This window comes from Tachyglossus aculeatus, chromosome X4, assembly GCF_015852505.1.
Source record: "Tachyglossus aculeatus isolate mTacAcu1 chromosome X4, mTacAcu1.pri, whole genome shotgun sequence".
NCBI lineage: Eukaryota > Metazoa > Chordata > Mammalia > Monotremata > Tachyglossidae > Tachyglossus > Tachyglossus aculeatus.
Genome location: NC_052098.1, coordinates 37,793,465 through 37,818,735, shown reverse-complemented (window position 1 = coordinate 37,818,735; position 25,271 = coordinate 37,793,465). Strand labels below are relative to the sequence as shown.

At 45.0% G+C, this 25,271-nt stretch overlaps 1 protein-coding gene and 1 long non-coding RNA gene across 4 annotated transcripts in view; one reads left to right on the top strand and one right to left on the bottom strand.

Annotated features, from left to right (window-relative positions):
* LOC119947967 overlaps positions 1-25,271 on the bottom strand; it is a 35,762-nt gene that overhangs the window by 1,508 nt on the left and 8,983 nt on the right. The window contains exon 3 of one of the 2 annotated variants that reach the window (XR_005456599.1): positions 23,133-23,227. The exons of the other annotated variant lie outside the window; for it this stretch is intronic. This is a non-coding gene — a long non-coding RNA (uncharacterized LOC119947967). The remainder of the gene's footprint in view (positions 1-23,132; positions 23,228-25,271) is intronic. 2 annotated transcript variants of the gene reach the window in all.
* Positions 22,325-25,271, top strand: part of GRAMD2B (GRAM domain containing 2B) — a 99,349-nt gene continuing 96,402 nt past the window's right edge. For both annotated transcript variants that reach the window (XM_038769686.1, XM_038769685.1), the window contains exon 1: positions 22,325-22,481. In XM_038769686.1, the coding sequence (XP_038625614.1) occupies positions 22,360-22,481 (122 nt within the window). In that variant the 5' untranslated portion in view covers positions 22,325-22,359. The remainder of the gene's footprint in view (positions 22,482-25,271) is intronic.

The window sequence follows — 25,271 nt, the reverse complement described above, 5'->3', positions numbered from 1 at the left end:
GGGCAGACCCAGGGACTAACAAGAATAAAATCCAAATCACAACAAAACAATTTAAAATTCAACAATTAATAACTACACTAGTATATTAGTAGAACTTTGGAGAAGGCGGTCCTTGGGTTCCTTCACCACTCCAGACAAACAGTTGTAGGTGAGAAAGAACCACAACTTCCAGATGTTTTGTAGGGAATTTTTCCTGCCCTTTGGTTCTGCAGGAGGCTGAGCTTTATTTATTTTTATGGTACTCGCTAAGCACTTACTATATGTCAAACACTAAGTTAATTAGGTTGGACAGTCCCTGTCCTGCAAGGGGCTCACACTCTTAAATAGGAGGGGGACCAGCTATTGAATCTCCATTTTATAGTTGAGGAAACTGAGGCACAGAAAAGTTAAGTTACTTGCCCAAGGTCACAAAGCAAGCAATTGGCAGAGCCGGGATTAGAATCCAGGTCCTCTGATTCCCAGACGCAGGCTCTTTCCACTAGGCCATGCTGCTTCCCTCTCCTAGTGTCAGGCAGAAGGGGCTCTAGTGGCATGGTGGCTACAGATCATATGAGTCCCACCTTCTACCTTCTTTCTGTCCTGAGAGGATAGAGAATGCTCTATTCCTTCCCTTACTATTGATAAGGAAAATGTGTTCACTGTAAATCAATTGTCTGAGTTAATGCTCCTGTTCCAACCCTAATCCCAACAATGAACTGTCAAAAACACAGCATCAAAACATGAGCACAAACTGGATTTCCCTTTTCCTGCATTAGTTCAACCAAGTCAGAAACAGAAGAATCCAATGGAGAAAAAAGAATGTCTATATGATTTGGATAGACAGGTTCTTGAAACAGAATATGTGGTATAGTGAATAATATATGGAAGCTTTACAATTTCCCCCTGTCACATAAATGGTGTATGTGAAGTGGCCTCTGGTTAAAATACACACAAAATGACTCGTACATTATAGGCTACCATCTTTGTGGGTGGATTGTCCCCCAGGCAGGGGCAACAAACTCACTGTCTTCCCCAAGCAGAGGCAGAGGCAAACTCTAGGGAAGAAGTGTGGCTTCCTGTGATCTGCTTCCAAATATCAATTTAATCCTGGGGAATTCTCCCTATCGGGCCATTTTCTCCCTGGGATTTTTTCCACACATTAGTGATCCAATGAGAGACATGATCAAGAATGAACTTTAAAATTGAACAAAAAAGAGGAAAACCACTTGCCTCTCCCTTGCCTAAGTCCACCTAGCCCTCTTTGGTTTTCAAGCAGCAAAGGCCAAGAAAACATTTACAGATCCCATATTTCCTCCAGCCTTCATGACATCTCTATCTGGAAGTCTTGCTAACACTTCAAACTTAACATGTCCAAAACAGAACTCCTCATCTTCCCACCCAAACCCTTTCCCCGCCTTACCCCTTACCCTTTCCCCCTAAGGTTCACTCCTTAGGAACCTCCAGTGGTTGCTTATCCACTTCCACGTCAAATAGAAACTCCTTACCATCAGCCTTAAAGCTCTCAACACCTTGCCCCCTCCCACCTTACCTCTCTGATTTCCTACTACAACCCAGTCAGCACACTTCACTCCGCTAATGCCAACCTTCTCATAGTACCTCAATCTCATCTATCTTGCTGCCAACCCCTCACCCACGTTTTGCCTCTGGCCTGGAATGCCCTCCCTCTTCTTATCCAACAGACGATCACTCTCCCCACCTTCAAAGCCTTATTAAAAGCACAACTCTAATAGGCCTCCCTTAACTAAGCCCTCATTACCTCTTCTCCCACTCTTTCTTGTGTCACCCTTGCACTTCAATTTGCACCCTTTATTCACCACTCCCCACAGTCCCACGGCATTTATGTAGATATCCATAATTTATTTATTTATATCAATGTCTGTCTCCCTCTCTGGACTGTAAACTCAATGTGGGCAGGGAATATATCTACCAACTTTGCTATCATATATTCTCCCAAGCAGCTAGTAGAGTGCTCTGCACACACAGTGAGCCCTCAATAAATATGATTGATTGATTGATTGCTTGAGCAGAAAATGTGGAAGCACTGTTTAAAGATAATTAATTTCATGTGATTTTATATATAAACAATATCCTTGAAGTTGCTTAAGAACATCACTAAGTTTCTGATGGTGGTCAAGGAATGCATCGAGCAACACTGTTGCATTGTACTCTCCCAAGCGCTTAGTACAGTGCTCTGCACATAGTAAGCACTCAATAAAAACCATTGATTGATTGATCAATTCAAGGGCTAATTCAGGATAAATCATTCACAAGGATGTCTTCTGTTTTTTTTAAACCCAAAATGGTTACAATCATCAAAAAAGTCTGCCCAAACTTCTCTCCGGCCTTGTTCTACCAAGTGATAGTTCTACCAAGTGATAGTTCTGATTAATGTCCCAGTCCCATGATTCTCACTTTTTGGCGTTACAAAAATTGCCTATCCTCTAAAGCCCTTTCAAACCTGAAAGCAGTGTGGCCTAGTGGAAAGTGTACAGGTCTGGGAGTCAGAAGTCCTGGGTTCTAATCCCGACTCTACCACTTGTCTACACTTTGACCTTGGGCAAGTCACCTACTGTGACTCAGTTATCTCATGTGTAAAATGGGGATTAAATCCTACTCCCTTCTACTTAGACTGTGAGCCCCATGTGGACCTTGTATTTCTAGACTGTAAGCTCATTTCTAGACTTTTAGCTCGTTATGGAGCAGGGAACATGTCCTCTAATTCTGCTGTACTCTCCCAAAAGCTTAGTACAGCCCTCTGCACATAGTAAGTGCTTAACAAGTACCACTGATTGATTGATCGATCTACCACAGTGCTTAGAACAGTGTATGGTACATAGCAAGAATTTAGCAAGTACCGTTGGAAAAAAAAACTTCCTGAAATTTTTCAGATAACCATTTACCTAGCCACTTCCCTCCATCCTCCCCATTTAGATTGCAAGCTCCTTAAGGCATGGAATATGTGTGCTGCTTCTGTAATAATAATAATAATTGTGGTATTTGTTCAGTGCTTACTATGTTCCAAGCACTGTACTAAGCACTCGATAATCAAGTCGGGCATAGTCCCTGCCCCACATCAGGCTCGCAGCTAAGAGGGAAGAAGAACAGGTATTCTATCTCTGATTTTACAGATGAGATAACTGAGGCCCAGAGAAATTAAGTGACTTGCCCAAGGTCACACAGCAGACAAATAGAGAAACTGGAATTAGAACTCAGGTCCTCTAACTCCCAGGCCTGTACTCTTTCCACTAGGCCCTGCTGCTTCTGTTTTGTACTCTCCCATACACTTAATACAGTGTTGCTCTTTCAGTAGATAATCAATTGATTGATTGATTGGTCGACTGAAGATATACAAGCCTACCTAACACACTATATAGAAACTTCCCCTTGACAGGTGGAAAGCGACCCCATTGGTTTTCATGGTGGGAGCGCCATGCTCAACCACAGCACAAAAAGTGGATTGGTACACAGCAGTGTCTGCTGCTACTGCTGCTGCTGCTGCTGCTGCTGCTGCTGCTGCAAAGGTAACAGAGATATTCTATTCCATGTTCCCAGACTGCAATTCTAACCCTGATCAGCTGTCTCACAATGCACAGGGGGATCAGGGTTGAAGATATAATACTAAGGAAGTAGCCACTGTGTCATGGAATATCACGATGTGCTTGACATGGATGACTACAGCCATCCCTAAAGGACTGCACTTGCTTCTCATGAATTGGCCAAATACAGAGTCGACATCATGGCCTTGAGCAAAACTAAACTGCCTGATGAAGGGCAGCTCAGGGAGGCAAGTGCTAGATACCATTTCTTCTAGTGAGGCCTCCTCCCTTTGGAGCAACATCGATAGAGTCATCCTTCGTATTCGGAGAAGACATCACTGGCCGTGAAGAGAGAGAGAGAGAGAGAGAGAGAGAGAGGGAGAGAGAGAAAGAAAGAGAGAGAGTGTACACACGTGGTTGAAAATGCCAGTGTGGGATCCACAGTCCCGATCACATTTGGCACCCAAAGAGTTGTCCTCTGTGGTGGCGTACTTAATGTTTGTAGTGCCCGGTGCCGTTTTCTCTTTTGCCTCCTTGTCTCTCTTGCTGTTCGAAGCTTTAGCTCAAAAAGGGTTACTTCCTTCTTGATGGCAGGTCTAGCCTCAGCAACTGAGGCCCAGTTTTTAGCTGGGATGCAGAATTGTCTGAGGCTCTGTTTCACCGGGTCCTTAAAAAAGCAACACCACTCAGATATTGGATTGGCAATCAGACAGTCCTTAGTCTCTTCCATCCTAATTCTGCCCAGAGACTTAAATGACCAACTTATGACTGGTTCTAAAGAAAAAGTACTTTTCTACCACCTCTTGTGTAAATGCACCAACGATGGCAAATATGAACAAAGAAAAAGAAAACATCTATAGGGATCTGGATAGGCTCATTATAGCATCTACAAAATCTAATGAACTGATGGTCATGGGAAATTTCAATGCCCAGGTGAGTAGGGATGCTGAAACATGGGAAAGAGTCATCAGACCTCTTGGGATTATAAAGCTAAATAGAAAGGATCTTTGTCTGCTCAGTGAATGTGCCAACTATCTGCTGGCACAGATAGTTGAAGCAGTGTGACAGGTGAAGATAGGTGAGGATAAGTGAAGCAGCGTGGCTCAGTGGAAAGAGCACAGGCTTGGGAGTCAGAGGTCATGGATTCTAATCCCAGTTCTGCCACTTGTCAGCTGTGTGACTTTGGGCAAGTCACTTAACTTCTCTGTGCCTCAGTTACCTCATCTGTAAAATGGGGGTTAAGACTGTGAGCCCCACGTGGGACAACCTGATCACCTTGTATCCCCCCAGTGCTTAGAACAGTGCTTTGCACATAGTAAGTGCTTAAAAATACCATTATTATTATTATTATCTGCTTATAATCACCAGCACCATCTTCCTCATCCCAAGGTCTAAACAATGTCATCTCATGGATAATATAATCTGTGAGCTCCTTGTGGGCAGGGATCATCTATACCTACTCTTTCGTACTGTATTCTCCCAAGAGCCTAGAATAGTGCTCTTCACAGAGTAAGAGCTCAAAAGATACCATTGATTGATTGATCATCATCCACCAATGGGACTTGAAAGGTGTAAGGGATCAGTGATGTCATGGGAGCTCTCAGTTGCTGGAATGACCAACAGGTTAGTTTCAAAATAGCAATGATTTCAATGCATCAGGGAGTGGCATTCAAACAATCAATAAGGTTAAAGACCAACCTCATGGAGAATAAAGACACCTGGAAGGTGCTCTGTGACAGCCACAAAGTAGCTATCTTAGTAGCTGCATAGTTCCTCTCAAAAATGGGGTGCTGCTGTTTTTCACAAAGTTTGCTACAAGACAAAAATGACACGTTAATGGGGTGTAAGTCAGGGTTTCAGAGCTGAGTTGCCTGCAGTTTTTGGTCTAGGGGTGGTGGGGGTCGGGGGGTGTACAGAGTAGGGAGTGATAATATAATAACACAACACAATAATAATAATAATAACACAAGAATAATATAACACTTGTTTGCTTAATATGTGTCAAGTGCTGTACTAAGCGCTGGGGTAGATACAAGGTAATCAGGCTGGACATAGTCCCTGTCCCACAGACAGTTTAGCCTCTATGCAAAGGAGAGCAGATGAAGCAAAACAAAGTCAAACCCAAGGGCCATTGATATTATTGACCCAGTCATTGAAGGGCTAGGCCACATTAAGGAGGGAAAAGACAGAAAATTACATTCATTCAAATAGCTAAACCAATATTTAATAGGGCAGTTAGTGGTAGTTGACCTTAAATGCTCCTTCAATAAGAGGAAAGGGAATAAGGGCAGTCTATAAATGGTGCATCCCAAGAGTGTGAATTAATGCAAAGCAGATTCTGTGAGGACCCATTTCATCCAGCCACCACCCCAACAACCCTGCAGGTACTTAAACCAGGCAACAAGCAGGAGATCACAGCAGCTCTCTTCCATCTATTCCTGTCAGTTCTTTGTTTCAGTATACCAGCTCTCACAATCTCGCCTCATAACCAGACCAGAATGGGATCAATGTCCCCAAATGCAGTTTAATTCCTGATTCCCCAGTGAATCTCTCTGCTGAACCAGGGATCACTGTGTGCTTTGACCAAATCCCTTAGCTGCCCTGGGCCTCAGTTTAGAGACACAGCATGGCTTAGTGGATAGATCACAGGCCTGCGAGTCAGAAGGACCTTAAGCTATGCAGGTAAACTGTTGCAGCATTTAGGAGAAGGAAGATCGTTTTCACTTAATTCAATACAATTTTCCCATTTTCCTTGGGGTCCTTATGTAAGACAGGTAAGAGTAAATCAGTCAAAGAGAAGGATTTAAACCATGGAGATCAATCAATCCATCAGTCAATCATATTTATTGAGCACTTACAGTGTGCAGAGCGCTGTACTAAGCACTTGGGAGAGGACAATATAACAGAGTTGGTAGACAGTTCCCTGTCTAAAACGAGCTTACAGGCTTGATGGGAAGGACAGATATGAATATAAATAAATAAATTACAGGCATGTACATATGTGCTGTACAACTGAGGGAGCGGTGGATAAAGGCTGTGCCAGAAAGTGCAAGTGGAGAAAGAACAGAGGAGCCACAGCTCAGAAAGGCTTGTTCCCATAGCTGAGAACCTGCACTGTGCTCTGCATTCAGGAGGCACACAGTAATGTGCTCTGCACCTAGATGGCACTCAGTATATGCTTTGCACTCAAAAAGTGCTCAATAAATGCTATTGATGATTATGATAATGATGATAATGGTGGTAATGATATCTGGGGAAGTTAGAAGACCGAGGATACATACCAAAGCCCCCAAATATACTTGCTAATACTACAAACAGAATTTCCTAAATGAAATGGGCTCCCTGGACCCCTTTCAGTGATGTAACTGGAAAATACCATTTTCACAAAACCATCAAGCACTTAAAGTTATTGTAATTCAGGACATAAAAACTTTATAATCTATATTTTCTGATGTTTCTTATTTAAAATATTCTCTTGATCTGAGTAACATTTTAATCAGTGACTGTTTCAAATATTAGATTTGGAAAATATGACCTATAATTTACTGGAAGAGATTTCTCCCATACTGCCATTGATGTTAAATCTTTGAAAAAGTCCAACATGGTCTAATTATTTTAATTTAAACTGCTAGCTCTATATGTTTTATTCATGACTTTCATCCTGAGTGATTTGGGAGAGTTTTACAGCTCCTTTGAAGATCTAACTTAGGATTGAAACAAATAATGAAACCATTGTGTCTTCAAAATGTCCAGATCTAGGAGACCCTTGAAAGGCAGAATCACTGTGAATCAAAGCCTAATCAACTGCTGTGAAATGAGTCTAATTATTCTAGTGCCCCTGATAGGCAGTAGTTCACCAGGCAGTTAAAGATGATCTGCCACATCTTCTCTGAATGGCTTAGAGCTTTCTTTGAGGCACTGCACACTGCACCCTGAATGTTCAAAACCCAAGGTGTTCCGCTTCCCAAGGAAATCCTATTCAAAGGCAATTTTTCACACTAAACCTTGATGAATCTCACACTGGAAATGGAAAGTGTCACTCATTTCTCTCCTGTTGAAATACATTATTTCTGCTTTGAAAAGAATTACTTCTAAAGCATTACACCCCTCCTCCCCACCCCCCGCACCTCCCCCTCCCTGCAGAAATTGGGCAATCTACTAGCTGAAGGGATTGTCCAAAGAAGGGTAAAACTAGGTCACATTTAGGCCTTAAATTCCAGTTAGGCCCTAAATTCCGGCCCTGGGCCAGTAGCAATATAGTTTCTCCATGTTTCTTATGCTTTAAGCACTTGATATTCACTCTACTCTCAGGCCCACAACACTTATGTACATATCTGTAATTTATCTTTATGTCTGTCTTCCACTCTAGACTCTAAGCTCCCTGTGGGCAGGGAACCTGTCTGCCAACTCTGTTACATTGTAATAGTAGCAGTATTTATTAAGTATTTACTGGGTGCAGAGCACTGTACTAAGCGCTGGGAGGGAATACATGGCAATTAGACAGAGTCCCTGTCCCTCAGGGGCACTTAGTACAGTGCTCTACACACAGTAAGTGCTCAATAAACAGCATTGATTGATTGATCCAAGACTCAAATTCAAATCTGACAGGGAAATGTCCAGAAATCAGAGCCTACATGGCCAGCTCCTTTCGACTTCTAGAAGGGTCTTCTAGACTGTGAGCCACTGTTGGGTAGGGACTGTCTCTATATGTTGCCAACTTGTACTTCCCAAGCGCTTAGTACAGTGCTCTGCACACAGTAAGCGCTCAATAAATACGATTGATTGGTTGATTGATTGACTTCTCTCACAAATGCCCTCTACGTCGGAAGTAGGTAGAGGATGCTGTATTAAATACCAGTTCTGCATAAATTTTCTTGACAGATTTTCTAGCAGGAGTATTTTCTTCATTCAAATGACACAAAGAAATACCAGGGCTGCTCAAAAGCAGTCACTAAATCTAACAGTAGAAAAAACTAGAGCCGTTGTGTGCCGCGTGATACGTGTCCCTATGGAGGATTTTTCTTCTGGTCTAATGCACAAAACCTGGACTACTCTGATGAAAGCATGTTGGGTTTAGAAATAAATGTTTCTTCAAGGAAAGTGAGTTATTTTCAGCTGTCATTAGATGCTGCATAAGGTTTTTATTTGCATAAAATCTGACTTCGTTTGGTGCCGTGGGACGGCACGGAATGAAGATCCTTTTCCCAACCTGCATAGACAAAATTGCCCTTCCTTCTTTCTCCCCTTAGGACTCCCACTTCTACCCTACAGATATGGCCCCAATCTCAGGGCCCAAACATCCTTTAGGTTATGTGTGATTCTGTTCCTACCACCCAGGGAACAGAGAGATTATTCAGAAATCAAACATCAGTTCCAGTGTCTGTACGTGTGCTCTCTTGGTAAAAGTCGCTACAACTCTGCCAGAGCTGAGCAGTGGTGCCAGAGAGAATAAATTCATTCATGCCCACAGGTCATTATCCTAAGAGTGTATTAGCTTTATCCCAACTACCGAGTCCAGGGTTTCATCCTTGAAATCACAGGTTCAGAGCAAAGTTCCTCATGCAAAGGCTCAGTTTTGTTTTTACTTTTTTTTACTGTGCCTTATTCTCCCTCGCCTTTTCTCTCACCCTTCAAGCCTCATTAATGATGAGAATCTTTCCAGGTCCTTGAAAAACAAGTTATTCTATGCAGTAATTTACTGGCCTAAATAATCTCCACTCTGCGCCATCTGCTACGTAGCAAATACTCTAACTGTTCCTACAGTGAAGTGAGTGCCAGCCACACTTAACACAGACCATGAAGCAGATAAGAACACAGCAGAGTCTGCTGATGAAGAGGATACACAAAGGCCTTCTGTTTTCCAGTTATAGAGTGTCCACCTAACTCTGGCCAGCTGCCTCCCAATGCAAAGTGATGTTGACCAGAGAGGGACTGAGAGAGTGTAGATTGTTCAATACCAATCATCATCACTACTGGAAAAACTCCTGCTGGTAATTGAGAGAAGCAGCATGCCCTAATGGATAGAACATGGGCCTGGGTTCCCCAAGACCTTCCTACTACCTGCTTCCTCTCACTTCCAATCTCCACTGACCTACTGCTCCACCCCACCTCACCCACTCACCAGTTTGGAGACATGCTCAATCTCATCATCTCTGGTCACTGTACAATCTCTACCCTCACCGACTCTGAAATTCCTCTATCCAACCACAACCTCCTCACCTGCTTTCTTTCCCAAACACACCCCTCCCTGCAAAACATTCCTGTTCCCCCACAGAGACCTCTGATCTTTTTGATCCCCTCCAATTTTCCAAATTCACCAACCCCCATTTGGTTTCCATACCCAATTTACCTTCTCCCAACACACAAATCTACACCCTCAACACTACCCTCTCCATTGAAGTCAATTCTCTTGCTCCCCTGTCCCTCCACCAATCTCGTACCACTAACACACAGCCCTGGATCGCCTCCACTATCCGCTTCCTCCACTCCTGTGCATGAGCTGCAGAGAGTTGCTTATGGAAATCCAGAGACCAGGCCCACCTTTTCCATCTCAAATTCAAACAACCTACTTGAACTCTGCCCCCTCATTTGTCCAACAACAATACTTCACCTTTACTGACTCCCAAGCCCATTGCCCATGACAGCTGCCTCTGACTTTTAACTACCTCCTGAAATGTTCTGTTCCCCCTGCCTCCCTCTCTCTTGCCCCAATGACATTGCCAGCTATTTCATCAATAACATTGACACCATCAGGTATGATCTCCCCAAAATCTCCCCTGGTCCTCCCCAGTTCCACCTTCCTTCTGCCTCCTCTTCAACTCTCCCATCTGTCCCAGAAGTAGCACAAGAGATTCATTCATTCAATCGTATTTATTGAACACTTACTGTATGCAGAGCACTGTACTAAGCACTTGGAAAGTACAATCCTGCCTATTTTCAAAATCCACCTCTTTCATCTCTACCTCCATCCCTTAGCACCTTATCAAAACATTTGAACCCTCTTCTATTCCCACCCTGACCACCATCCTCAATTGCTCATTCTCCACTGGCTCCTTCCCCACTGCTTTCAAACTTGTTCATGCCTCCCCTATCCTAAGAAAAACCCTCCTTTGACCATCCCTGCCCCCCCGCTCCCTCCAGTTTTTGGCCCATCTCCCTCCTACTATTCCTTTCCAAACTCCTAAAGCAAGTTGTCTATACCCATTACCTCCACTTCCTCTTCTCCAATGATCTTCTTGATCCCCTACAATCCAGCTTCCACCCATTTCACTCCACAGAAACTGCCCTCTCTAAAGTCACCAATGACCTCCTTCTCGCCAAATCTAATGGCCTCTACTCCATCCTAATCTTCCTCCACCTCTCTGCTGCTTTCGACACTGTGGGCCACCCCCTTCTCCTGGAAACATTATCCAACTTTGGCTTCACTGACACTGTCCTCTCAATCAATCAATGATTATTATTGAGCACTTACTACATGCAGAGCACTGTATTAATGGCTTGGGAGAGTACAATACAACAGAATTAACAGACGCGTTCCCTGCCCATAAGAGCTTAGAGTCTAGAGGGGGAGGCAGACATTAATGTGAATAAACAATTTATAATACATAATTTCAAGATATGTACATAAATGCTTTAGGGTTGAGGGTAGGGAGAATATCAAATGTCCAAAGCTCACAGACCTAAGTGCATGGATGACACAGAAGAGAGAGTGGGTTGGGGAAAAGAGAGCTTAATCAAGGGAAGGCGTTTTGGAGAAGATGTGACCTTATCAATCCTTTGAAGGTGGTTCTTTTCCTATCTCTCTGGCTGCTCATTCTCAGTCTCTTTCACAGGCTCCTCTGCCTCCCCTCGATCTCCCCAGACCGTAAGCTCATTTTGGGGAAGTGTCTACCAATTCTACTATATTGTACTCTCCCAAGTGTTTAGTACAGTGTTATGCACACAATAAGTGCTCAGTGACTATGCTTGATTAATTAATTGCCTCTCACCCCCCTAACTGTGGGAGTCCCTCAAGGTTCAGTTCTGGATTCTCTTCTATTCTCCATCTACACCCACTCCCTTGGAGAACTCATTCACTCCCAAAGCTTCAACAACCATCTCTTTGCAGATGATTCCCAAATCTACCTCTCCAGCCCTGACCTCTCTACTTCTCTGGAGTCTCACATTTCTTCCTACCTTCAAGACATCTCTTTTTGGATGTGTCTCCCCTGACACCTCAACTTAACATGCCCAGAACAAAACTCCTCATCTTCCCCCCAAACCCTGTCCTTTTCCTACTTTCCCAAAACTCTAGACAACCCATTATAATAATAATTATAAGTATGGTATTTGTTAAGCACTTCCTGTGTACCAAGCACTGTTCTAAGTGCTGGGGTGGATACAAGCAAATCAGGTCAGACACAGTCCCTGGCCCACATGGGGCTCACAGTCTCAATCCTCATTTTACAGATGAGGTAACTGAGGCACTGAGAAGTGAAATGACTTGCCCAAGGTCACACAGCAGACAGGTGGCAGAGTTCGGATTAGAACCCATGACCTGCTGACTCCCAGGCCTGTGTTCTATCTTCCCTGTCTCACAAACTTGACATTATGAGAAGCAGCGTGGCACAGTGGAAAGAGCACGGGCTTTGGAGTCAGAGGTCATGGGTTCAAATCCCGGCTCTGCCAATTGTCAGCTTTGTGACTTTGGGCAAGTCACTTAACTTCTCTGTGCCTCAGTTACCTCATCTGTAAAATGGGGATTAAGACTGTGAGCCCCCCGTGGGACAACCTGATCATCTTGTGACCTCCCCAGCACTTAGAACAGTGCTTTGCAGATAGTAAGTGCTTAATAAATGCCATTATTATTATTATTATCATTATTATTATTATTATTATATTATTGTCCTCAACTCACATCCCTCATTCAACCCATATATTCAGTCTCTCATCAAATCATTCATTCATTCATTCAATCATATTTATTGAGCATTCACTGTGTGCAGAGCACTGTACACTTGGGAGAGTACAATATAACAATAAACAGACACATTCCCTGCCCACAATGAGCTTACAGTCTAGTGGGGGAGGATTCAGTTCTACCTTTACAACATCTCTAGAATCCACCTCTTCCTCTTCATCCAAAATGCTACCATGTTGATCCAAGCACCTGTCATATCCTGCTTTGACTACTGCATCAACCACCTCACTGACCTCCTTATATCCTGTCTCTACTCAGTCCAGTCTATACTTAATTTTTTAAATGGCATTTGTTAAGTGCTTACTATGTGCCTATCCCTGTACTGACTGCTTGGGTAGATACAAGTTAATCAGTTTGGGCAGTCCCTGTCCCCCTTATAGGGCTTATACTCTAGAGGAGAGGGAGAATGGGTTTTGAGCCCAATTTTGAAGATGAGAAAACTGAGGCATAGAAAAGTTAAGTGACTTTTCCAATGAGCAAGTAGCAGAAGCAGGATTAGAACCCAGGTCCTCTGACTCCCAGGCCTGTGCATTTTCTACTTAGACCATACTGCTTCCCTGCTGCCCAAATCATTTTTCTAAAAAAACACTCAGTCCATGGCTCTTCGCTCCTCAGTAACCTCCAATACTTGCCCACCCACCTCTGGGAACTTCTTACCATATGCCTTATGGCTCTTAATCTGCTCTCCCCTCCATACCTTACCTTGCTGATTTCCTACTACAACCCAACCCACACAATTCACTCCTCTAACACCAACCTACTCACTGTACCTCGATCTGATCTATCTCACCACCAATCCCTTGTTCACATCTTCCCTCATGCCTGGTACACCCTCCCCTTTCATATCTGAAAGACCACCACTTTCCCCATCTTCAAAGCCCTCCTAAAATCATATCTCCTCCAAGAAGCCTTCCCTGCCTAAACCTCTACTTCCCCTATTCACCCTCTCTACTGCATAATAATGATGGTATTTGTTAAGCGCATACTATGTGCCAAGCACTGTTCTAAGCTCTGGGGTAGATACAAGGAGTGTGGGGAAGCAGTGTGGCTCAGTGGAAAGAGCCCGAGCTTTGGAGTCAGAGGTCAGGGGTTCAAATCCCGGCTCCACCAATTGTCAGCTCTGTGACTTTGGGCAAGTCACTTAACTTCTCTGTGCCTCAATTACCTCATCTGTAAAATGGGGATTAAGACTGTGAGCCCCCCGTGGGACAACCTGATCACCTTGTAACTTCCCCAGTGCTTAGAACAGTGCTTTACACATAGTAAGTGCTTAATAAATGTCGTTATTATTATTATTATTACAAGGTAAACAAGTTGTCCCACTTGGGGCTCACAGTCTTAATCCCCCTTTTACAGATGAGGTAACTGAGGCACAGAGAAGTGAAGTGACTTGCCCAAAGTCACACAGCTGACAAGTGGTGGAACCGGGATTAGAACCCACGACCTCTGACTCCCAAGCCCATGCTCTTTCCACTAAGCCACGCTGCTTCTGCATTACCAATAAACTTGAGTCTTTAGCACTTTGATATTCACCCCACTCCCAGCCCCATGGCATTTATGTACAAATCCATTTGTAATTTAATATGTGTCTGCCCATCTAGTCTATAAGCTCTTTGTGGGCAGGAACTGTGTCTACGACCTCTATTGTAGAATACTTTCCTGAGTATTTAGTACAGTACTCTGCACACAGTAAGCTCTCAATAAGCACCATTGATTAACAGGGTATATAATAGGGTAGCCTTTGATGAACTCAATGTCTAACAAGGCTTCAGTCCAGAGGCCTAGGGCTTAGACAGACCCCGGTCATACCCCCAGAAATCCCACTTCCTCTTGACCTAAACAACATGGCCACTGATTGAGGCATTATAAAGATAATGCCTGAAATAAACCTTCCCTAAATGGCCACTATGCTCCCACAATGTCAAAGCACTGACACTGGCAGTCCCCACAGCCTATCCCCTCCCTCTGCTGCCTCTGACACTGTGCATGCAAGGTGGCCATTGCAAATTTCTCCATTCTATCAAGAATAGAAGATTGATAGAAACAGAGTTGGGGAGAGACTGGATGGGGCTACAGGATGAGTATCCAGGCACTGCTCTGAGATGGCCCTGGCTCTGCTGCTGCTCCCCAACTTTCTCCCAGCAGCCCAATGTGCTTCCCTGCACTGTGCCCTTCTCCCCAGGCTGCACAGGGCTGGTGTGGCCATCTGGGACAATAATAATAATATTTGTTAAGAGCTTACTATGTGCCAAGCACTGTACTAAGCACTGGTGTAGAGACAAGTTAATCAGGTTGGACACAGTCCCTGTCCTACATGGGGCTCTTAGTCTAAGTGGGAGAGAGACCAAGTATTGAATCCTCATTTTACAGTCGAGGAAACTCAGGCAGAGAGAACTGAGGTGACTTGCCCAAAGTCTCACAACAGACAAATGGCAGAGCCAGCATTAGAACGTAGGTCCTCTTACTCACAGGGCCATGTTCTTTTCCCTAGGCCACGCTGTGGAAAAGTAGCAACTCCATTTCCCAGAAGGGGGGAGGGGGAAGCTCACCTGCTCCCAGTCTTGCTTTCCCTGGAAGTTGAGCCATGATGCCCCCTCCCATCCTCATCAAGGAAGGGAGCATCCATCTGTTACAGTGGCTTTGTCCGGGCTAGGTAAGCCACCCACTGTCTTTTCCTTCGCCCTGGATGCTGAGGCCCCAGCTTTGAGCTCCTGACCCTCTTCCCCAACCTTGAGGGATCTTGGCTTCTCCCTCCCCACCCAATTTTTCAAATGATCCTCCTGGATGCAGGGTAGGGAGAAGGGAAAGGGAAAGAGGCAAGAAGAGGGGAAAGGGAGATCTTTTATGCTTTTTCCTCTTCTCCTTCCTTTCTCTTGTCTCTCCTCTTCCCACTTCTCCCCTCTTTCTCACTTGTTTTCCTTCTGCCTTTTTTCTCCTTTCCCTTTCCTTTTTCTCCTTTCCCTTTCCTTTTTCTCCTTCTTCCCCCTCCCTTCTCTTTTTTCTCACCTTTATTCCCTCCCCCTCCCCCACCCCCCTTCTCCCATCTTTCCTTCTCCTCATCATCTTTCCTCCTACCTTTTCCCAGGTCAATTTACCTAGGGGAGAGGAGCCTGGGGCTTCCATTGGACAATCTGTGGCAGAGGCAAGGAAGGAAGGCGGGAGGCATAGTCTCTAGACAATTTCTTGTTACCCCCAAGCAACCCCCTCACACTGAGTTTGCTTGTCCTACAGAGCTCTCCCTCTGGCTGCTGGGCACTTGGCATTACCTAGCTCTGGGCAAAAAAAAAGATGTAGTACTGAGGCTCAATTAACATCTTACATTATGTAGGATCATCTTAGTAGAAAAGTTTAAAAGTCTATTTTCTTTCACAATGTTTGCAACATTCAGTCTCCGAAGTTGGCGACCTTGTTCACAAGTGACTACTGGAAATAGCCCAGACTATGAACGTCGCAAATGCATTGCCAGGAAACTACCACAAGATGGCAGCATTATACCATCTTGGAAAAAACTCGCCACCAATAGGTAAAAGGTTTAAAGGAAGAAATGCTATTTATTATCATCATTATAATTATTATTATTATATTTACCGCTTACTACGTGTCAAACACTATTCTAGGCGTCGGGCAGTCAAGTTAATACAAGTTATACAAAAGTGAATTAGGTCAGATACAGTCCCTGTCCCACATGGGACTCACAGTGCTGAAAGTCGGAGAAGTGGGCAGTGACTACTGACCAGTTATTCTGGAGAAAGGACTCTGTTAGAACAACAGCTAAAGAGGTAAATGGCTGCAGCAACCGCAAATGAAGGACAAGTTCGACATGGGTAACCTTCAGCTATCTCCTTCCCCCGTGGGCAGGGCCAGGTCCATTCATCTAAGGGTTCCCCCAAAAAATAGATACCTGAGACACTGATCCGTGGTAGGTATCCTGCAGGGACAAGGCCACTTGCAGGGGTTTATTTTGGGTTAACACCAACACTAGGGTAAGCATTTCAGTACCCTAAATAGCATTCCAGGGGCAGGCAGTATAGTTGCCCTGCAAGACTATTCAGGCACCAAGTTGACAAGCCTGAATGTGCCAAATTACCAACTTGTATAGCAACAGCAGTCCCCACCTGTGGGAACAAGGTCCTGGGCCAATCAGCCTTTAGGGGGAGCAGCTCACCTACAGGAAGTGTGTTCCTGGGGGCACACTGGTTCCAGGACTGTTGATAAATCTTGCGATCAATCCTGCTGCCCTCTAAACTAGAGCACCCCTCTGGATGTTGTCCTCCTTTTAGGGGTTTCCCATAGCAGCATCCACATCCAATGCCAGTTTGCCATGCAAAGCCTGTTTATGAGCAGAATGCCTAGGACATACTGCAGATTCTGGGGTCGAGCCCCAAGGCCTCAAAGAAAGAACACAGGACTGGGAGATCCAGGTTCTAATCGGGGGCTCCTCCCCTTGCCTGCTGTGTAACTCTGGGCAAGTCACTTAATTTATCTGGGCCCTCAGTTTCTTCCTTTATAAAATGGGGATTCACTACTCGTTCTCCCTCTCTCTTAAACCTTGAGCCCCATATGTACAGTAGGGACTGTGTTTGCTCTAGTGCTTGACATGCTGTAAGCACTTCACAGGCATGGCCTAGTGGAAAGTGCCCAGGCCTGGGAGTCGGGGAACCTGGGTTCTAATCCCAGCTCCACCACTTGTCTGCTGTGCGACCTTGAGCAAGTCACTTAACTTCTCTGTGCCTGAGTTAGCTCATCTGTAAAATAGGGATTAAGACTTTGAGCCCCACGAGGGGCATGGACTGTGTCCAACCTTGTATCCACCCCCAGCGCTTATACAGTGCTTGGCACATAGTAAGCACTTAATAAATGCCATTAAGCAAACAAATACCTTGATTATTATTAATATTATTATTATTACTCGCTGGTTGTTTTATCTTTCCAGTGGGACCTCTTGGATCGCTCAGGTCAGTCTTCCCCCCAGCAGATCCAGTCCCTCTATCATTTCCTCCGCTCTGGGACAAAACTCTGTGCCAGCTAACTCACCTTGTCCCGTTTGACTCCCCCCAAAGCAATCCAGAAGCTAAGAGAAGCTGGAGTCGGGGCGTATGTAAATTAAAGTCTCTCCAGAGCAACTGGATTGTAGTTTCGTTTGACCACTGGAGGGCAGCAAAATCCACTGAGGAAGGATGCCTGTTCCACGCGCAGCTCAAAGAGATTTTAGGTCATGCAGAGGTCTTGATATTCCCACTTGGGAACAAAGATAGAGTCATCATCAAAAGTAATGTCTTCATGTGCAAAGTAAAACTATTCGTAATGTATAGAGAGAGAGAGAGAGTGTGTGTGTGTGTGTGTGTGTGTGTGTGTGTGTGTGTGTGTGTGTTGCTACTCACAAGGAGATTTTATAGGCATGTCCAATTAGACTGATAAAACCAATGCATGACTGACAAGCTCTTCTGCAATGTGTGCATGTGAAGATTATCCCTTGCTGCCCTGTCGCATTTGTTACCTAGAGTGCCTAACAGCTGTTTTCATTTCCTCAGCCTTTTCAAATCCTCTGCTCCAGCACAGTCAGTTCATTTCCGATTGCTGCCTGGCACACTGAACTGTTGTCTGCGGCTGCCTCCCACCTGTCCATCGCTATGCCATATAGTCTGAGGGGTCACACGATAGACAGCACATCCACTAGTTGTTCCCACCAATGGCACCAAGAAAGTTTGTGTTGAAATCAGAAGCAGCATGGCCTAGTGGGTAGGGCATTGGCCTGGGAGTCAAAAGGACCTGGGTTCTAATCCTGGCTCCACTACTTGTCTGCTGTGTCACCTTGGACAAGTCACTTAACTTCTCTGTGTCTCAGTTACCTCATCTGTGCAACTGGAATTAAGACTCTGAGTTCCATGTGGGACAGGGACTGTGTCCAGTCTGATTAGCTTGTATTTACCCCAGAACTTAGTACAGTCCCTGACACATAGTAAGTGCTTAACAAATGCCATTAAAAATATCAGTGTCACCAGTTAAACCATATTTTTCTTCTGTTACCAGTCCTCCCCCTGCCCCTTCCACTCCTTTCCCCATTATCCTTCCCCATACCTATTTTTTTAAAAAACAAACGTCCCCATCCTGAAGCTTTAGGGAGGCCTCATCCAACACTGCACCCTCTCTCCTTCCCATCATGCCGGTTCCTTATCCTCTCCAATCCTCACTCCCAAGCCCCAAACCTGCCCTCCCAGTCCCTACCCTTGATCTTAATGGCAAGTTGAAAAGGCATTTACAGAATCCACTTGCTTTTAACAAAAGCTCATTATCAGCCAGAGGATAGGTAGGGTGATCATTCATCCAATTTTCAACTTTTCAAACCCAGTATGAAGGCAGCACTGAACACCTTTATGTCCTGCCACCAAGTTCCACAGACGGAACAAATAGTGTCCGTGTTCACACAGATCTGGGAAGGGAATGCAAAGGCTCTGGAGTCATGTGTATCTCAGTGTCCAGTATTCCCGAGTGCTATCAATGGTCTCCTAAATCTAGGACTCTGTCTCTGGCAGGGATCCCAGGACTCTTGGAGGAACCTTGGGATGGTTTCCCAGCAGCCCAGGAGGTAGTGAAGCCAAGAGAACGGGCCACTCTGACCAACAGCTCATTTCCCAGGATTTCCTCCTATTCCATTAGGTGGCGCCGTGGTTCCACAAATGGTTCTGCGTTTATACCGAGGTAGTTTGAGTTCTTGTCGAAGAACTTGAAACTAACGTTCTGAGGGTCCCACTGAGCTAGTACACTTCCAGATTTTCATTCAGCGTCAACCCTGGATTCCAAGAAAAATCCAAAAGCCATCAGATCGTAACCTGCACCTGTTTCCAGCATCATTTCCATACCTCCAAGAGGGGTTAGCAACTGAAAAGATTCCCAGACTTTGGTTCTGCTTCATATCAATTTCTGTCAGAGCAGACAGGAATTAAGACTGGGGACTTCCCTGCAACCCCCACCTGCCCTTAAAGGGATCAGGAGAACTGCTTGTTGGACACGAAATGCTCTGCCCTGCCCTGCCTTTTCCCACCCTATCTGTTTGCCCTCCTTATTCCCCATACCTCTGTCCCCTTCTGCTGCTCCCAACCCTGCCCCACCCCTCTTTACCCTTGCTGTTGATTCTGTTCCTGCTATTACCCCTCCCCTAACCTTTGCACCCCTCTGGGGCAGTGGTTTGAGACACAGCATTCTCAGGCATCAATTTCTATTCTGTTTTAGGGACACCAGGATTACCAGACATTCTGGGGTGTTCAGCGGAGGGTAGGATTCCAAGAGAGGGCTGATTCCAGAAATAGAAATAGTATGGCCTAGTGGCTAGAGCACGGGCCTGGGAGTCAGAAAAACTGGGTTCTAATTCTGGCTCCACCACTTGTCTGCTGTGTGACCTTAGGCAAGTCACTTCACAGCTCTGTATCTCAGTTACCTCATCTGTAAAATGTGAGCCCCACATAGAACAGGGATTGTGTCCGACCTGATTTTCTGGTATCCACCCCAGCACTTAGAACAGAGCCTGGCACACAGTAAGTGCTTAAGGAATACCATACTTATGATTACATTATGATTATGTTATAACTGAGTTAATCGACAAGATCCCTTCCCTCGAGGAGCTTATGGTGGGAGATAGACAGAAAAATGCACTAAAGGTAGGGAAAGCAACCCAGTATAAGGATTTATATATAAATCATTTTGGGGTGGGGGGGCATCCTAACTCTCAGTCAATCAACCAGCCAATCAATCAATTGTATTTACTGAATGCTTACTATGTGCAGAGAACTGTAGTGAGCACTTGGAAGAGTATACTTTAAGAGAGTCGGTAGATACGATCCTTGCCCACAATGAGCTTACAGTCTAGAAGGAAAGACAGACATTAATATAAATCAATAAATTATATATATGTAAATTATGGATGCATAAATAAATTACAGGCAATTTACACACTGGAATTGAGTTTTGAGGGAGTTGGTGGGGTTTTATGTCTCCCAGAGCACTTTCTTGCGCTTGTCCATATTGAATTTCACAGACTATAAATCCATTCTGTGCTGCGAATGGAGAAATTCCTCTTTTTTCTCCTCCCTTCCTTTTCCCAAATGGAAACCTTCACTGGCCTATTTGCATGAGTTCAGCTCAGGGGAGGGAAAATCTGCCATACTGCAGAAGTTTGCAGTATGAGTTCCATAACAACATAGCAAATTTCACTTCATCACAAAGCATATTGGTTGTTTCTTTATGTTTCCCACCCTCTCATACTGCCTCACCACATCCAGTCAATCGTAAGAACCTCGCCCTCCACCTACCCTCTCCCTGTCTCCTGTCTCTGTTCACTCTACCCTCCCCACAGTCTTTTGGAATCCCCATCCCCATATCTCCTCAGCAGAATCGTCAACCGCCTGAAAATTCAGACATTCCTGAAAAATGAGGCAAAATTTGTCATGTCCATAAATCACATAGAAGTATTTGGCTGCCTGTAGATACAATCTGTCTCCACACACCAGGAAGGCAGCAGGATGAATCCCATAGGTGTCATCACCACCATTGCCACCATCCAATGCCAATTCTGCTTCGCCAATTTGTCGCCAGCTCCTCACTTAAAAGGGCAAGCGCCTGGGTGTCAGTGTTGTCGATTGCTGGGAATGATTTTTACAGAGTTTGTCTTGAGTCTGGCTGGCTAGTCCCATAGGAACAGCCACTGCCACTTTCCCCCCAAGAATGCCTGCTCTCTATTACTTCTGCTCTGTCAGCAAAAAAGTTTGAAAATCAGTCATTTTAATTAATTTGTTGGTAAAAATCATTCTCAGCAGTTTGGCAAACCTGCCCCCCAGCCAGTCCCAAGCCCTCATCCTCACTGGGCTGGACCGAATCACTCTGGTAAGGCCTAGGGATGGAGATTTCAAAGAGCTGAGGACAAGGCAGGGTAAAAGAACCCCAGAGTGATGGAGATAAGGAGCAAGAACGGGGTTACGTGGTCACCGGGTGGGTTGTGCCCATCAGGGTGGGATGAGATGTCATGTGAAAATACATCCAGTGTGCTTGGTAGCAAAGTGAAATTTGCCACCCTGCCATCCACCGGCAGTTTGTCCTTGAATTCAGCTACAGGCATGTGTTAAAACTCAATTGTGTTGGGTCAGGGATGGATATGATAGTTGTGCACTGGGCATGAATTCAAGTGCCAAACCCTGTGGCAAATTTGGGGTAATTAAATTCTTCTTTGAACAACAAATTTCAAATTGCTTTAATCGCTTAATCTATAAAGGTGAGAAAAGCCTGATTTAGTGTGATTCCTGGAGCTGTTAGCTCAATTCCCTCAACCTTTCTTAGACAAAACCTCCCCCTGAAATCATAACCCACTGCCAGATCATCACCTAGCTCTCTGCTCTATCACATTTCCTGCCTCTTTAGGGGTTTCTGGAGGCTGCTGGCAAGATTTCCTTGAGTCTTTCAGGGACTGGCTGCTGAGGGGAAAACCCGAGCCAGAAGGGACCCAGGGCCTGTTGCCCAACCTCACTTCTCCTTGATGAAACAGAAAGCTTGCAGAAACCCAATCTCTAGAAATCTTAAGGGCAAACGAGTTGAACTTCCTGGATATCCAAATGAGTTGAGTATCATCAGTTTAACTGAAGTCCTAATTTACCTAACTAGAAATTATTACTTCCCCTGTGAAGGAACATGGTTAAAAATATAACTTCTTCATGGCATATTAATACATTACTCATTAACTGATAAAGCCCCTGGCAGGATTGGGAGTCACACCAAGAACACATTTCCTGGAACACTGGAAGCCTGCTCCTTTTATAGGGAGACTTGCTGGAAATATTGGAGTTTATTCTTGGCCTTGCAGCTGATGTTGCTACGACGATGAGAAGTAAGCATTCCTCCTCTGACACCGTTTTCCACTTTGATATCCAGCCCAGCCAGCAGGAATCCAAGAATGGGTCCACCTTCAGCCCGATCAAGAGTGTCAACTCTGTTTTTCTGAGGTGAGTATGCAGTAAGGCTGCAATTTCCTAATCTCTCTCTCTCTTCTTAACTCTCCTTTCAAACTGTCCACGGTGCTCCAGTCACCCACGACCGTTTGGATGCAATTACTATGAACCCCTGTTAAATGCTGGTGAATTCACCACCTGGAACTTGTAAACCTGAAACACATACTGAACCCAGGCAAGACAGATTTCAGCTATCGGCATATATGGCTCTGGGCTCCTGCCTCACTCTAGGAAGTCATATTTAAGCTAAGGGACAGAAAGAACCGGATATGGGACCTGAACTCACAACCTTAATTAGTCTGCCGACAAGCTGGAAACATGACCAAGAGGGCAAGAAATACATTCAGAAAAAATAGAGAGCAAACATGACATGTGAGGTCTGTGGGTCCAGAAGCCTGGATTCCATCCCTGCTTCCTGGGTACTCTGAATAAGGGAAAGGAAACAGGTTTCTCCAAAGAAGCAGAATGTTTAGGACAGATTTACCCAAGGGAATATGACGATTTCTTACCTGTAGATGGATGATAGACACAGTTCCTGATAAGCAAAGGCACTGAGAGAGAAATGGGAAAGGAGAGGGTGGATGACTGAAGCAGAGACAGGAGAAGAGACAGACCAGTAATGATGGGATCAGCGAACACAAGTACCTGTTTGGTCCTTAGAAGGGGAAAATTGCTAGGTCACCGTACAAAATGACAGAGTAAGTTCCCTCTTTGAGTTCACATTTCTCCTCAGCAAAGCCCTGTAGAAAAGGAAATTGACATCATTGGTCCATAGAGCCCTAAAGGGCTTGTCTTGTTGCTATCTCCGGTATTTTCAGCCCCTTTGTAGAAAGAGCTAGAAATAGAATGTTGGCTGGGCAATGATCTTGTCTCAAACCCAGACTAGGAAAAGCTTTAAAAGTTTCCCCTAACCCACAGCTGTTCCCTCTGTCAGTTTGGTGGGTTTCTTTCCAGTGCCAGCTCCATAGGAAGAAACATGAAGAAGGCCAGCCTTCTTCTCTGAAAAGCCATGGCCTTCCCCTCCCATAAAGCACCCCTTAAAAAGTTGCTTCCTCCAGGAAGCATTCCCTGATAGATTTCCCCACACACACACCTTCCTGGTCATGTGATCTCATTAGATTTCTCAGCAATCATTTATATATCTGTTCATTTATCATTTATTGGATTATTCTTGTTTTATTATTTTTATCTTGGGCAACCATTGAAAGTTTTTGAGGTGTGGGGAGACAGGTACAGAAAATGGTTTTAGGAAAATGATCTGAGCAGCCGAGTGAAGTATGGACTGGAGAGGGAAGAGATTGGAAGCAGAAAGGCTGATTCAGTTGTTACATTGGTTGGACCAACTTTGAGTTGAGAGGATTCTGGAGACGTTGCAAAGAAAACCCAGATGGGATCTGGTGACTGACTGAATATGGAGATTGAAAGAGAAAGAGGAGTCAAGGATGATGCCCAGTTTGAGTGCCTGAGAGATGGGGAAGGTGGTAGGTGGAGGAGAGGATTTGGGTGGCTGTGATTGCTTCTGGTCTGTGGCCATGTCTGCCCCCTACTGCCTCCTCCATTTTATCCCTGTAATTCAGAAGAATACTGCATATTACCGACCCAGCCTATGGAGTCCTGAGCCAAACCACCTGGAGGCTGTGTTGACTGGCTCAGGCACCCAAAGCTCTAGAATTAAAAGTTTTGGACACACCTATGGCCAGATTTTAGTGTTTAGATTGGATTTGCAATAAGAGGGTGGGGGGGGGGAGTGGGGTAGGTTTTATGGTTGCTCCCATATTAGGGGAGTGGAGGGGTAAACTTTGTTAGGAATCTAGTTCTCAGGCCTACAAGATTACTATACTTCCTGAACTCAGCTTCTAGTCCCAAGCACCAGGAAGTCCCCAGGGAGCTTTGAAGAATTCTGGGAGGAGAATTGGGGAAAACAGACTTAAACCCCATTTTACAGATGAGGTAACTGAGACTGCCACAGCAGACAAGTGGCAGAGACAGAAGGAAAGCCCAGATCCTTCTGACTCCCAGGGCCATGCTCTATCCATTAGGCCATGCTGCTTCTTTCTGCTCCTTTTATGGGACTCATTAAGTGTTTACTATATGCCAGGCACAGTACTAAGAGCTGGAGCAGATACAAGCTAATCAGGTTGGACACAGTCCCTGTCCCACATGAGGCTCACAGTCTTAATCCCCAGCCCAAACTTCTCATCCCTCTCATCCAAACGCTGCCTGAGTTTCCTCTTGAGAGAGTAAGCAGTCTCCTTGCCTTCCTTACTCTGCCCCTAGGTGCCTAAATCTCTGTGGGGCCTTCCCTGTTCCCAACTGAGACCTCTATACTGCTTGAGGCCCTGAGGGGGCGGGGGGAGGGAGGAGGGGACTTGTTTATCTCTTACTCTGTGCCAGGCACTGTACTACGTGCTGGGGTAGATACAAGCTAATCAGGTTGGACAGAGTCCATGTCCCATGTGGGGCTCAGAGTATTAATCCCCATTTTACAGATAAGATAACTGAGGCCCAGAGAAGTAAAGCGATTTTCCCAAGGTCACAAAGCCCTCCTTTTGTCTCCTTTCATCCCCAGTCCATGCTCAAAAGATTAGAAAAGTTACATTCCTCCCTCATCCACCAGAGAAGTGAACTGACTTTCCCAAGGTCAAAAAGCCCATCTTTTGTTTCCTTTCATCCCCAGTCCAAGCTCAAAAGATTAGAAAAGTTACACTCTTCCCTCATCCATCCTCCACTCCTGCAATGGCTGGCAGCACTGGGTGATTCAGGCTTCTTCAGGGAGGGCTCCTA